At 39.8% G+C, this 14,996-nt stretch overlaps 1 protein-coding gene across 5 annotated transcripts in view; it reads right to left on the reverse strand.

Annotated features, from left to right (window-relative positions):
* The window catches only part of SMIM19 (small integral membrane protein 19), a 27,824-nt gene that overhangs the window by 245 nt on the left and 12,583 nt on the right, over positions 1–14,996 (reverse strand). The window contains exon 2 of one of the 5 annotated variants that reach the window (XM_057370741.1): positions 12,741–14,432. The exons of 2 other annotated variants lie outside the window; for them this stretch is intronic. In XM_057370741.1, coding sequence (XP_057226724.1) covers positions 14,380–14,432 — 53 coding nt within the window. In that variant the 3' untranslated portion in view covers positions 12,741–14,379. Of the gene's footprint in view, positions 1–12,740; positions 14,439–14,996 lie in introns of those variants that run through there. 2 more of the 5 variants (XM_057370740.1, XM_057370739.1) reach the window with 2 other exon arrangements.

The following is a 14,996-nucleotide window of genomic DNA, read 5'->3' on the forward strand; positions in this document are numbered from 1 at the left end:
GAATACTCAGCAGAGCTCATAACAATGCGCTTTTTCAGAAGTAAACAGATGATTTAAACCCACTAATGGGGTCCTACCTCAGCATGTGACTGGTCTAATCATAAAGCAATTCAGAAAAGATTCAAATTAGGTCACCTCAAAGCAATATGTTTCTTGCAATATCACTGACCACGAAAATCTTTTGAGCAATTTAAAAGGATTTAGAAAGTTTGGCAGCTTTGTTTGTGGTGAATTTACCAAGCACAGCAATGAGCCCTCCTTCTAGCAGGAGGATTCCTCTCGGCCTCTTGCACCCTGTGAATATAAGACATATGGGGTACACAGACTATACCACATAGCCTGACTCCCAGCTGATACAGAACACCCAGCTCCAYTGACAGCAGCAGAGCTCTCGACTTTCTATCAGCTGCAGCCATGGATACACTCCTTTGAAAAATTMTTTTATATCTATGTCTGTCTAGAAAACACCACTGAAAATAGTCTGAAGAACATTAAAACTCATCTGTTGCTGTTATCACATCCCATGCACTAAGAATGCTACTTCCTTACAGTTTTTCAGTCACTGAAACAGCACAATAGTTTCAATATTTCCATGCATTCCCTATTGGTTTACAGAAGTTTATGAAAAAGGTGCAAAGAAAACACTGAATTCTGTTTTTTTCCCATAGATAGTTACCAATTACTAACAGTTATTATATTCAAACTACCGTCATAGATATCTTTGAGTATTTATTTGACAGTTTCAGTTTTATGACTGCTTTTTGAATTACATCTTTATTAGTTCTAATCTGATAAAAGAGTAAGCTCTTTCAAAGCAAAAAATGGTCAGAGGGAAAGGGAGTTCAAAAAATAAAATCTTCATCATCCAAAACACTGTTAAACAGAGCAACAAGGCCCACAGTGACATGAAGATGGTCAAAAGCTAGAAGCAAATTTTCCCAAACCACCTGCCTCCTCCAAGGGCTAATTTTCTTCTGTTACCGGCCACCACAAAGAYATCTGTGGTCCAGTGGCAAGGGGTTAAATGAACATGTAGCAGCAAATGTGTATCAGCCAACTCCACCTGTTTTAAGAAGCAGTTCTGGAGAGCAGAGGATGTCAGATTAAAAGCCCTGAGCCCACCTCCTGCTCACTCTATTTCCCCACAGTCACTTCAATTTCATACAATATTCCCACATGCACAGTTTCAAGATCATGCTTAATTTCTTTCAATGACCCAAATGCAATATAGGTCCTGCRGTAGCAAGGAGGGATCTCTGAAACCTCTGAAATAACGGCAAAAGTAAAATCTGAAAAAGGTTTTGCATATTCCTGAGGTGCTGGCTCCTTGAGAACAACCAACAGGGAAATAACACATCTATCCATAAGTGTTTTTCTAGAAAACTCTTAAATTGATGTCAAGCATTGATGCTTTCTCTACATATAGATACTCAGCATAAAATCTGCACCTCTTTTTTTTTTCTGCAGGCTCCAAGCAGGCTGAACAACTGTTGCTCCAGATTTTTCCAGACATGGAGCAGACATCAATCCTTGAATGCCTTACACTCTAAAATAACATTTCAGAAGGTCTTAATGGCTAAAAACATTTGTATAAGGATTTTTATACTATGAGATAACACAAGAAAACGAAGCACCAAAGCATGTTTTCTGTTTGAAGACTTGTCGCTTTTTTATAATTCATGAGCACTCATYGAGTGGAAAAGGACTTGACAGAGACAGAAAAGGCCAATGATATTTGGAATATATATAAATATATAAAACAAGTGCTTATAATTAGCACTTGTTTGCCTGTGAAAGAAGGCAAAACCCCACTAAAAACATTTGTTAAAACATTTGTATTATGCATATCAGATTTTTGCTAGGAGATGAAGTGCTGGACTAGGGTCCTTCCTTGATCCTGGAGATTAATGATTAAATTCTTCGTCTTGCATGCATTTCTACAGTACCTTTGCCAAGTTAGCTTCAGTGCCCCAGTTTCTTCTCCTGAAAATGGGCAAAGCTGACTGAGGTCTATGCATGCATCCACAGACTCTGTGATTATAGGAGACCCATCTCTTTGGACCAGCAAGATGAAAGCGTACCCTTATTCCCAACAGAGATCTGTCTTTTCTCCACTTATCAACCAACCCACCAATTATTGTGGTGACCCAATTTCTGGGATAAGAAAGAGAGGGGGGATTGTGACATTTCCCCACCGCAACAGAATTCATAGGACAATGTTTGCCAAATCTGGCTCTTCCAGCCACAGAGAGCTCCTGCAGTTTCCAAAATAAACCACTAAGTCACAAGGTTGAGTTTATTAGCTTCCCTGGGAGAGGGTGGGGAGAACTCCTCCAGACGGTCCCAAAGAAATTAAGACTTCAAGTGTGTGCTCCTAAAACGCTTCATGAAGGCCAAAGAGTCTCCAAAAGACTGCCAGCAGGGCTTTTGGCAAACAGCTCAGAGAGGCAGCTACATAAACTGCCTCCCTGTGAAATAGGATATATGGCCTCAGGAGAAAAGGATGTCTTAAGTAAGAAGTCACCCCTCCTGTCATTTTGTGCAAGGTGATGGTTCAAAATAGAGCTTCCTCCAAAACTTGACAGGGTCAATTTGATGTCCACTGTGTTGGCACAAGCAACAGCACAAAAGTGGCCGAGCTGTGTCTTTAAGAAGATGGAAATCCAAAGGAGAAGAGGAATAAATATACATTTAAAAATTAACATGTAGGCTGCCTTTGAATGGCTAGGTGCTACYACTTTCAACCTTAAAAAAAGGTATGAGATTTTAAATGCTTATGAAAAAAGAAGGAAGGAAAAAAAGGAACATCTCTGCTGAGAAAGTTTTCAGAAATGTAAAATATCCTGCAAAGCAGGCCAGTGACTAAATACAGACTAAATCTTGTAGCACGTTTCTTTCTAGAGCCCAAAATACATCTGGCATGCTCAGACATGCTGAGCAATGCCCCTCATCACCTAATCTAACCCAAGAGCCCCGTGGTATTTAATGTTATTACTGGGATGAAAAAGAAACTGGAAAAAACACCAAGCAGTAGGGAATGACAGGTGATAAGTTCTGAGCGTGACACCTGGAAATCACCAGCCTGTGCCTCTCCTGTTCTCACCTATATTTCATCAGTGTGCCTCTATGCAACCCAAATGCAATTCAACCTGAGCTGCTGGATGCTGGAAAATCCTCCCCTTTTCCTTTGGGACTGACACTGCCTCTGCAGTCAGGTGTGCTATGCTACCACAGCAGACACAGGGAGGAAAAGTACATTTTCCTGTTTAGGCTTCTTTGGATAACTCTTCCTGAACCAGAGCTGTCCTGCCATGCTGCAGACTCACACTTGGGCATTACCAGGGCAGAGGAATTGTGGATGGACCAGGGAGCTGCAGGACCTGAAGCTGGACTGTGCATCTCTGATGGCTATTATTGGGGGGACAAATGCAGAGAGATGACATTTCAAGTTGTAGGAAGCCAATTCTGCATTAAGGCAAGTTTTTTAGCTTAACAGAGTTTCCCTATGATCCATAATCAGGGTACCATACTTACGAGATCTGAGTTGAATCCTTTTAAGCAGACTTAGAAACTTGCACTTCAGCAAGAAAAATTGGATTTTTGTAAATGCTAAGCCCGTCCCTCTGCCTCACTGGCAGATGAGCCAGACACCCCCCTCRGACTGTATTTTGTTGTTAGCTAAACAGCTTGTTATAACTCTGTCAACACGGAGTGCTATTTCTTCCCTAAGGGAGAGATGAGAACAAAACCTAGGTTAAAAATCACCTTGATTCATGAACAATGACAAGTGAATCCTCAGGAAAAAGTTAGGATCAAATGGTAATCATGAGATCATTTTAGGACATGTTTATATATGGACATTTATTAAGACAGCTCTCCTGGAAACTATTCACAGTACACTACTAAGCCTAAATGAGTTTTAATGAAAAAAATACTAAATTTGAAAATCAGAGATGTCAGGGTTTTGGGATTTTTTTTTTTTTGCTAAACAAATTGCTGCTAAAGAGAACAGAGAAGTATCTAACAGCAGGAATGAATGGATAAATAAAAGCTCAGGACTAAGTTCAAATTCTAGGGAAGCAATCAGAGTGCATTACTCACCAGAAATCCAACTGTGTGGCATAAAGCAGCAAAAAGAGATCCCATAAATGTCCTTTAATCTTTTAGGGAAAATTAGGGAAGAACCTACTGCACTTGTGAAACAGTGAAAGGTATGCAGCTCATGCCATATACGAACCATGCTCTATGCAGCTCTCCTACTCTCAGAAGTTGCCCCATGCTGAAGCTGAAAATTTTCTTCCGCTCTGGATGGGACAGAGATTCCGTGAGGTCCCGGTTTTAACTGATTTGTTATTGCCCAAGTATGAACAAAAATCAAAGGACAGCAACTAGTGTAGCATTTCCCAAAATAATTTTTATGACTACTCCACTTTGCATTATGGCAAGGCAGACAAGGGAGGACAATTTCTTTTCCTCTGCCGTGTTGAAAACAGTAAATGTTTCGTGATTGACAGCAGCGCTGAATTTGTACTGACAGGCAGGTTCACTTCCAGTTACCAGTGGATGAAAAGTCTGTCTAAAATGCTTACCAGACAGCAGCTTCTAGGAGGTTAGTCCATGTCCTCTCTATTTCTGTATGTTGCTTTTTATATAAAACCGATCTGTCAGGCTTCCCACCTATGTATATAAACTCAGGCCAGATCTGCCATTCCAGTCTATGGTACTAAACACAGCACTGCATAGAAACCAAGCCTGATTTATAACCAGAGCTACTAACACTGTTCTTATCAATAGTTCTTATCATTTCCAGTTTGTTCTCAGGCCACAAGACTCACAAATTATTTACTTTAAATTACTAACGCTACATTCATGATATGAAAGGTGSTATTGAATCAAGTGGTTCAAGACTGAGAATATCCCTATATGGCTCTAAATTACATGCACAGGACTTGTCACAAGGCCAAACATTATGCAAGTTTAATGCTCCAGTACACAAAAAGCACTCCCGACTTACTATGAAAAAAATCAATTATCACATCAGCAGAAGCAGGTTTTGTATCAATCAGTTCCTATTTTAACACATTCACAATGTGTTTAAGCATACTTCATGCTACTACTTGATATGGAAACAAGACTGAAGTTGATAGCTTTCCAAGGATTCCCATCCAGTTTAACATTGTCGAGAGGGACTGTCACTGTCAGCTCCCAAAACTTCCAGAGGATGCTTCCTTTTCTTAGTCCCTATCAACCTTTTGTTCCCCACTGAAAGGTCAAAAATGCATATAAAATATCTAGCATGAGATTTTGTTGCTGAAAACATTCACTGAAAACACAGACAGCAGTCACTTTAAGCAATTCCACAAACAAGTAAGAAAGRTAAAGTATCAACAAGTTCTCGTGCATTTGCTGATAAATATCTTKCTCTCTAATTAAAGGACAATCTGATCCTTCGGTGACTGAACAAAGTCTTTYTAACAGGCAAGTAGGTTTTATGATTCAATACTACAAGATCCATTCAGAGAAAACAAGTGTTCATGGTTACAGAAAACATGTTTTGTAAAAGAAAACCATGCAGAGAAGTCTTTAAATCTCACCCAGTATTTAAAAGTTTTTTCAAGAGAAAAAGGAGCTAAGTTCTTCTAGCAACTTTCCCTCCTGATTGTAAATACAGGTTGAAGTCTAAAATAGACATCCTATCATTCRGCACAGTCACATCGGAACATGCAAACTTCCAGAGGGTAGAAAGAGGGCTATAACTTACACCAGGCAGTCCGGGGATAAAATTCACTCCGGCACAGGAGAGCACACAAGACAACACCAAGAAGCATCAATGCGAGTCCAGATTCTTATTCAGTAGGTGAAAATCTGCCTCCTCTTAAGCAAAGAATTCTGCTGGGGGTGGGCACTGATAAAACACAACACTGCGTCACGACTGCACCAGAGAGACAAACCAATCCAATGAAGCTCATATTAAAAGCAACAAAACGTTCCCTTCCCTCCCCCCCAGCCCCAGGCATAGGCATAGACAAGAAAGGAAATTTCATTTTTGACCGTCAGCTGGGCATTTTGGTGAGATCAGGTAATCTCTGAGGAGTCCCAGATCTTCTATTTGCAAACACACTTAAATGCATTTTTAATTCAAGTGCATGTGACAGTAGGGTATGTAACATCCAATTTGGTAATGTTGCACGCTTGCTACTTTATCCATGTCAGTAGAGGTCCCACAGGCTACACAGACTGCAGAAAGTTAAAAGATGTGCACAAGTTTTGACTGGATCGATGCCTAAGCAAACAACTTCACTTTCAACAGTTCAGCCTAAATTACCCAATCCAGATTCCTTCAACCGCTTTCCTTTAAGTGGGAAACATTTTTGCACATCAGTCAAGGCAAACCTAAAAGTTTGCCTAAAAGTACCCAGCTTAGATTTATATWAAAAAATTGCCTTAAGGCTATAAAGTGCAATTAAGCTATCATATTCAGAAAAAAATGAATTAAAATCAAAACTGCATTGTCACAGTTAAAAATCTGACAGAGAAAATTTTATTTGGGCATATTTATGGTTTATAAATAAATGATCCTTTAAATTTATCTGATGGGTTTTATGCCATTCCAAGTCACTAAAAGGCATCTAATGATATTCCAACTTAATAAAATTAAATCTGTAAATTTTCTGCATCCTAAACATTTGAGAAAAAGCAAATCAATTTATATTTRTAAACACAGACTTGGAAACATAACCCTTTCCTCATCTATTTTTTCAAGTTTGAATAAAGGATATTTCCTAACAAGAAGTCAAAGGTTTTTTGAATGTTAAATTCAGCTGCACATCTGCAGGGATAATTTGGTAAAACTGAAAAGTGTTTTTTACTTTTCTTAAGAAAATTCACACAGATTAGCAAGCTTACATCACCCTTTTAAAAAGAATTAGGGCAAGACTCCAGCTAGAAATCTGCAATGAAGAAATGACATTAAAATCCTCCYGCAAAAAAAGGATTATAATTATTGGGCCATGATTATTTTTAAGAAATGCTGATTCTTTATTTAAGGTCGATACCCAACTACTATTAAGTCTGCACTATAGCTGCTACCTTATAGCTGCTACATCTCTTAAGTYTGGTTGTGATGTCTTTCCATTTACTTCAGTAATAGCTGGCAAACAGGCTTCCACTTTTTAGAAAGCTTAGAGGCTGATACTTTCACAATGGACAAAAGCAACATATTTTAATAACAAGTACATAAATCTTTTCCTGCAGGTCTGWATATCTCTTAATACTTTTTTTTACATTTTTTTTAAAAACAAGTAGCATCAATCAATTCAAGTGAGAGYGATCATAACTGTAAACATTAAGTCAGCCTGTATTTATAGATCTGGATTCCAAAGTTTTAAGAAAGTGAATAAACAAACAGAAACTACTTGGAGCACTTGTTTAACTTTATATAAAGTAAAAAAAAAAATACAAATTATTATTTCATGTTCTCWTTATAGCTGATGTCTGCCTCCAACCCGAAGGGTCCGAGTAAGCATTTAATCCATCCTAGTTCTGCCTAAAGGACCATTCCCCCAGCCCAGAGTAACCACCCRCAGCGTGCAGATGCAGGTAAAAACGCTGTGTTATTTGAGAGGTACCCATTCCAATTTCACAGCCCAGAAGCTGCCGGCCTGACCTGTGGGAATCATCTCAGACCCAGGAGAGCTACAAACTGGAACCATTCGAGTGCTGCTTCCCACGAGCCAGCCCGGCCACAACGGTGGTTTCTTGTTGACCTAAGCTTCAGAGCTCRGTCTACACGCAAAGCAAAGGATATAATAAACAGCACAGAGAAAAGGAAATATCTTCAAAGTTTTCATTCTGCTAAATCAGCATTGTGGACTTCAGGCATGGGAAAATTCAAGCCAAGATAGGTTGACCATTAAAAAGASTTGTAATTTGGGACACCACTAAAGAAGCAAGCAAAGGAAAATTTGTAAGACCACAGAATAAATTATGAGGATTGGTTTTTGGAAATGGCAGCACCAGTTTGGTTCCCATCAAATCAAATATTTGTAGAAATTATAAATTACAATCTCGATCAGATACCATAAATTTGTTTTAATTGTAATTTACTCTGGTAAATCCACAATTTGATCCTTGTTTGATTCAACAAACTCATGCTAGGCAGATTTTTATTCAGGCTTAAATAATGTAATAGGACAAGCCAATTTAAATATTTAATTTTAAATCCCCTTTGTTTTGCATTTCTGCATCAGCTATTTTCCAAAAGATRCCCAATGACCACTAAAACAAAGTTAATTTGCAAAATTACAAACTTAGCGTAACCTTTATACTGAATGTAACTGCCCAATTTTGCCATTCAGGTTGGAAGGCAACATATGTAAGTGATTATTATTTTAAAACACATGTGAGTAGAAAATAATGGGCGATGAGTAGAATTTTCTAACATAAAAATCTGTAAGATTTGGAACCTGAATACATGTAAAATGCATTTAGTCAGGAGCAGAAATACAATGAAAATATGCAAAAGCTGCAGGATGTTGTTTCAGTTGTACTGTGCCAGCTTAAATAAGGTTACTGACCAACCACRGGGGCTTCTTGTCTCTCATGTACCTGCTGGTACTCTAAATTTGGGAGCCTTAASCAGCTGAACCTGGGGACCCTGACCCTGCCTGCAAACTCTTACTTGCCCTCATTCTATAAACAAAGAAAATAAAATGAATGAGAAGGAATGAAAATGGGCGGCAGATGGCTGCAAAGGTATCACATAGTATCTCGAAGGAATCCAGGTCTTGTAATACCCTCTTCTTCCTGGTGACCATCTCCACCATGGGGGCAGGACATCACATGCCAATCTTTACCTGGAAATCAGCCCTGAGGTCCTTGAGGCTAACAGAGATTTATCACTGCTCTACCAAACACAGTACCTCCTTTGGGTGCCCCGGTAATTCTATTTCGCCCAGTGAATACCAACAAAACTCTGAGCATTTGCTCTGCAGAGAGCTGCAACCACCGTTCAACTTAAAAAGGGTCAATAAAAGCACATCTGCTTTTGCACATTGGATAGCAAGCTCCAACATATTCTGTTATCTATGTGGATAATCTTCAAGAGAGATGCATCCGTGTTTCACTGCAAGAAAAACCATCTCAGGGACTCTCTGGAAAGTTTAATGAGGTAGACATAAAAAGTCATTTAGCATTCAGGGATGGAGCAACTCCTCTGCTCTAAGGAATCAAACCCCTTGGATGGGCTTTCTTGATGGCTCTGAACTCTGTCACCCTGTCATCCAAACATGTTTTTTTTTTTTCCAGCGAGCCTGCGGGCTCTCAAAGAGGACATCCCACCCCAGTTRGGGGACTTCCACTCCCAGTGGTCGAGGTGAATTAGCTGTGCTTGCACAGGCACGCATGGAGAGCTGCCATGCTACAGCATGTGACTCTGCCTGAGATCACACTTGTCTACTGAGCGAGCGAGCCCTGGGAAATGAAAGGGAGGAACCCACAAGTGGAATTGCTGGAGGCCAAGGCTGGCGCTGAGGAYGACACAGGCTCCGGGTGTTGTGTGGCCTGGGAGAGCCATGCTGACTCCAGCCCCTGCCACAGCACAAGCCCGTGTCAAGCCAAGGAGGACTTCAAAGGCAGCACAGCAGTTCTGAAGGAGCAGGGCTTTGGACAGCACTGATTCAAGAACTGCCCCAGTCAGTGCTGGGAACTGGAATTGGATTGCCTGTGACTCCAGATGATTGAGATCAGCGTACCTATGTCCATAGTAAGACCAAGGAAAAGGGTGAACTATTGCTCTGAGTTTAATCTGCCTCTTCTCCTCCCCAGTCCCATTTCCAAACAAAACCAGTCAGCATGGGCACAGTGTTATAAAAGCCCTGGCTACTGCTGACAACTCAAGGAGCATTATCCTGAAATACTAACAGACCTGTACTGGCTTTACACGGAACATAAAAACTGCCCATGAAACACTCCTGTGGCAATCCAAAAATATGCGTTTTGCAAATTCAGAGGTTTATGCAAAGATGCCCTTGGTGAAAAGCCAGAGTGTGGTTGCCAAAAGTCAACAATGCAAATTTTTCAGATAAAGGAAACCTGACACGTCCAGGCCCAGATTGCCTGCCATTTCCATTTCAGTTTGGGTTTCAGAGAACAACCACTGTGGAGCCTTCTGTTTGAGCCAGAGGAGATGGCTGGAGCTCCCTCGAGTCCAGCAACCCCTTCTCTTCAGAGCTGGAATGAGTGAGCAGCTATCAACATGCCAAACCACAAAGGSTGGCTCTCACCAACAACCTCCAAAATCAGTGTGGCCCACAGGACAGAAGACCAAGCACTGCTGAAACGAACTAGCTGAATGTCAAAAGGAGGAAAGGACCTGGGGAATAACCAGACAGAGAAGGGACAATGACACTCACAGAGGTGCCGACCAGGGTTATAGGGATAAATGGAAGTAGATGAGGCCAATACACTGTGGCAATGGAAATTCTGCTGCCTTTTTTTTTTTTCCCCCTATGAGCATTGCCGTAATAAAGATATAAAGGAGGAAACAGCAATGAAAGCTGTGACTTGGCTTAATTTCATAGGGACAGGAGCCAAATATTACACCAAGAGGCTGGTGACCATGCTTACACTGCCTGGCGACCRTGCAAAGCATGGCATCTGCCAGCTGATAGGCCACTTTCCCCCTCAAAGCCCCATAGCTGCTGATCTCTGTTCCTCTGAGTCCATGTAACAATCCACATCTGTCTCCTGCAGCCTTTGCTGCTAGAGAAATGAGGAGCATGATGTTGAAGCAAACATGAAGTTCCACCTACCAGGCAGCATCAGTGTCCTGGCTGCTTCAYCATGAAAATACCACTGCAGCAAAGAAACAGCCAACAGCCTTGTCACAYAGGCTAGGAATTAAATCACTGGCACTGCAACATGCCAAAGGGTGTCCCACTGAGCTGGGTTCTCAGCTTAGTCAACACCTCCAAGAGGATTTRCTAGGGTGTGTGGTCACGTGAAAAGTTAGGTTGTGAAAAGTTAGGCTTTGTCTCTCATGGAGGACTAAGGAGCAAATCCAGYGGTCCAGTGCCAATGTTCAGGTGGAGCACAGGGTCTTCCCAAAGGTTTRGGCAAGATAACGGGACACGTGGACTGACCAAGTGCACTCATCTTCAGAAAGAGCTTGAACAAYTAGAATTCCTCTGCTTGACACACAGAGACTGTAGGGAAGAGCAAGTTATGAAGGCAGAAGACATTTGAGTACATGGCACCAGCAACCAGGGCCAGTGGCTACTGTGCCTCATTGTCAGAAAAAGGTGCTCCCAGCTAAGCCACAATGGTGACAATGACACRTGACAGCAGCCCCATGGCTGCCCAGAGGAGAAAAGATAAAGCGGATGCTGCTGAAAGGTCAGAAACAGCAAAGGGGATTCCATGAGGAACCCTCCCCTCTTCCCTGCCTTCTGGAGTGAGAATCAGAGCTAGCCAATCCTGCTACGCCCACCATGGCTCACGCTTCTCCAGACTATGCACTTCCCTCACAGAAATGACCAAGCCAGCCATGGGAATGGAACAGCACTAACACAGATCGCTCTGCTCCACACAAGCACTGTGAGAAGAGCCACACCACTCCAAGGAAAGGGTGCAAATTCCAGAAATATCTGAAAAAAATCAAGCAGAAAAGGAGGAAATTACCTAAAGTAAATGAAATAAAATTAGGTCTATGGCAGCCATGCATAGTCCTCTGAAATATGGAAAAACGTGCAGAGCACATTTCTTGCAAGACCTGGAAGGGACCAAGGTCTACYTCTGTCATACTGATAAGGCAAATTTACTCCCCGTTATCCACAAAATAAATGAGCAAGTAGATAATCATATTAATAAAGAACACTGAMTATTCGGGAAAAAAGAATATAAAGTATTTTTTCCTTTAATGAAGTAATCAAGRAATTTATAAGTAATAAAAAACTGGCTGTTTCTTGTCACCAAGACCTTCCGAAGTCATAGAAATAATTTTTTCTTTCATCTCTTCTACACATAAATTAAAACGGGGAAAAATAATTATGCCATTTTTTCAACTACCAATCAGTTTCTCCACCTTGAATTAAGGAGGYATTTAATTAAATCAAATTAATAAAATTATGTGAGGAAAGAGTTGCTCTGAAACAGTGGAATACATTACTCCTACTCCTAAAATGGGCTTAGTATTTCAATCAACACTGTCTCCAATTGTTTAAYCAGATATGTTTCACCATTTGATTTTTTTCCTTAAAACTTCAGCAGACATGAAGGTATCTTATTCACTTAATACAAATAACCAAACATATTACAATAAATTTGGGCTATATTACAAGTTTGTTTCTTTCAAAACCAAAGTACTATAGTTTTAAAAGAAAAATAATCCTTTTTAGTTTTAAAAATTTCCCAATCAAGCAATTTCCATTCTCTGAAGTAATCCAGAACCTGGACCAACTGTTCACTAATGCACTTTCAATCCAGGATACGCTGGTGCACTAATCGAATGTGAAATTCAGGAGTGCAGAAGACCATTCTCTATCTATTTTAAAAAAACACTATCATCAGTTACTGAAAAATAAGTTTAAATTTTTTTTAAAAAAAATTACAAACTGATCCACAAGCTACTCTAATCCTGGTATTCTATTTTGGCTAAGATTCTGTAAGGTTTATTCAGAAAACAGAGTAATTGCACAAACGCAGATGGCACAGTTTTCCATCAAGAACATCTTCCTCAAGAATATGCAGAAACCCACACTGAGTGTGCCTCATGGGCAAACACCGTGAAAGGAGAAATGCTGGGAGAAACACTCGGTAAATACAGAGGTACAGGTAACACGAAGAAAACAAATGTGCAGATTTACTTGTTCCAGTCAACAACAGTAGCTAAAGTTTATTGATTTCAGTTTCAGCAGCTAAAAATCCATGAAAACATTTTTATATGATACAGACAATACTATCCCATAGTCAAATTTCTGTCAAAGTAATAGAATAGAATAGGATTTTCTAACAGTCATTGCAATTTACTTAGCAATTAGTACAATAAAACCTATTTGAAAATGTAAATATTACTAAATGCAAATAGTTTTTGTATCCCATTGTAATTTAGCAGTTCAATTATATGGAAATATCTAAGTAAAGAGACTGAAAAAATGTAACCGTTAAGTACAAAAACAGCTGGACACATTCTCAGCCACTGTCTCTCAACTGTTCCCTTTATATCYACTGTAAAACTATTTCCAACACACTAATCACATCTACTCAGAAGAAACTAAAATTATATGATTTCAAACTATTTTCATTAGAAAAACAGTCCTTTAACAACTGCTTTTACTATTYCATCTAATTATATACTCTTAAAGGCCAAATATTCAGTCAGTATACAAAAATAACCATAGCCTTTTATTAAGGATAAGACACCAGATAGAAGTTCATAAGAAAAATAAAGATACTCTTTGCCTGCCTCTACCAGCAATACTTTTCAATTAGAAAAATACATTTAATTTTAAAATTTTAAATACATGTATGTCAGAGTCTTAAAAATTTTGTATCACACTTACTACAACTAAGTCTGTTCACAGCATTGTTAAGTTGTTGGACTGCATACCTAGTATTTCCTCAAGAGATATTTCACAAAACAGCCAAGATGTTCAAAAAACTACCTCTCCAAAAAGCTCTCCCCTAACTCAATACTACGCAATCTGCACTTAGAACCTCACAACCCTGACAAGTAATCTTATGTATCTAGAACATTTTTCTCACCAACAGTCAGATAAAAAAGATTAAACTGATTAATATTTGATTCTGACATGTGTCTAAGGACACCATAASAACAATATAAGGTTACTCAAATTACAGGGTTAGCATTATCTTTTTTTCTTTCACCTGTGCACCTGTCATACCTTTTATGCAAAGTCTGTTTATTAAATGCAAGCAAAACTTCCTRTTTGGCAATGGTCATGGTCATGGTCTGATCTTTTCCACATTCAATGTATGTTTCAACAAAAAAAAACCCCAAATTGATTTCAAGTACAAAGCAGCAGCTATCTGATCCACAAATAAAAACTAYAGCGATGTTCTGCTCTTCCTAAAACAAGCTTGAAGCCATGATTATATTAAAGACACAGATATGAGGGGATTTTTCAACTTCCAAACAGACATGCAAACAAAGTATTACAGTTCAGGGGTGCAGGTAAATGAATAAGCAAGAAAACTACGTGACGTTTGTGCAGCGTCCTCTCAAATCCTGCAATCCCTTCTAGAAAGTCTGGGTCTACATCTCCCTCTTCTTTACTCATGTTCTTCTCGCATGGCTTGGTCTCAGAAACTTTCCATGCCTGTAACGGAAACTTGAGCCAACTTCTTAAATGTATGATTTCTTCATCTCCACTCATCATCCACTTCTGTTTCTGAGAAGCTCCTCATCATGACACCTGTATCTCAAGAAGCAAAACAGGAAACATCACAGGGATGAAGCAATGAAAGATGAATAATAATATGCCTCTGTGTCTTTAATAAAATCCCAACTTTCATTCAAGTTCCTTTTAGGAAATCAGAGTTCCTTCCACAAGTGCAAAGCTTACAAACCTAGTCTGGCAAAACATCGCGTGCCAAAATTGAGGTAACCAATGAAATCTCCCAATCTGCACCTCTGACCCTGACAGGACGAGCTGGAGAAATCCTGTACCAGCTAGCCTTACATRCTGTGGAAAATATTATCGGGTGCCAAGCTTGCAGAACTAGTCTGTGGCAGGCAGCTCAACTAAAAGAAACTGCTGACCCATCTGCTGACTTACCCRCTACCGAAAACAATGCCAGTTATCTTTACTCACTTGTCCGAGTAGAGCTCTAGCCCACAACTGAGACGAAAAACAAAAATGTAAGTAAGCCTCTCCTCTATCTTCCCCATTTCTCCTTACTCCACACAACTTCCACAGCACATTTGTGGTTTTGTCCACTTATCAGGTACAAGAGAAGACAAAGCTTTCTCCGCATTA

Source organism: Malurus melanocephalus, unplaced genomic scaffold (assembly GCF_030028575.1).
Source record: "Malurus melanocephalus ecotype Western Australia unplaced genomic scaffold, MMel_1.1 scaffold_131, whole genome shotgun sequence".
Lineage (NCBI taxonomy): Eukaryota > Metazoa > Chordata > Aves > Passeriformes > Maluridae > Malurus > Malurus melanocephalus.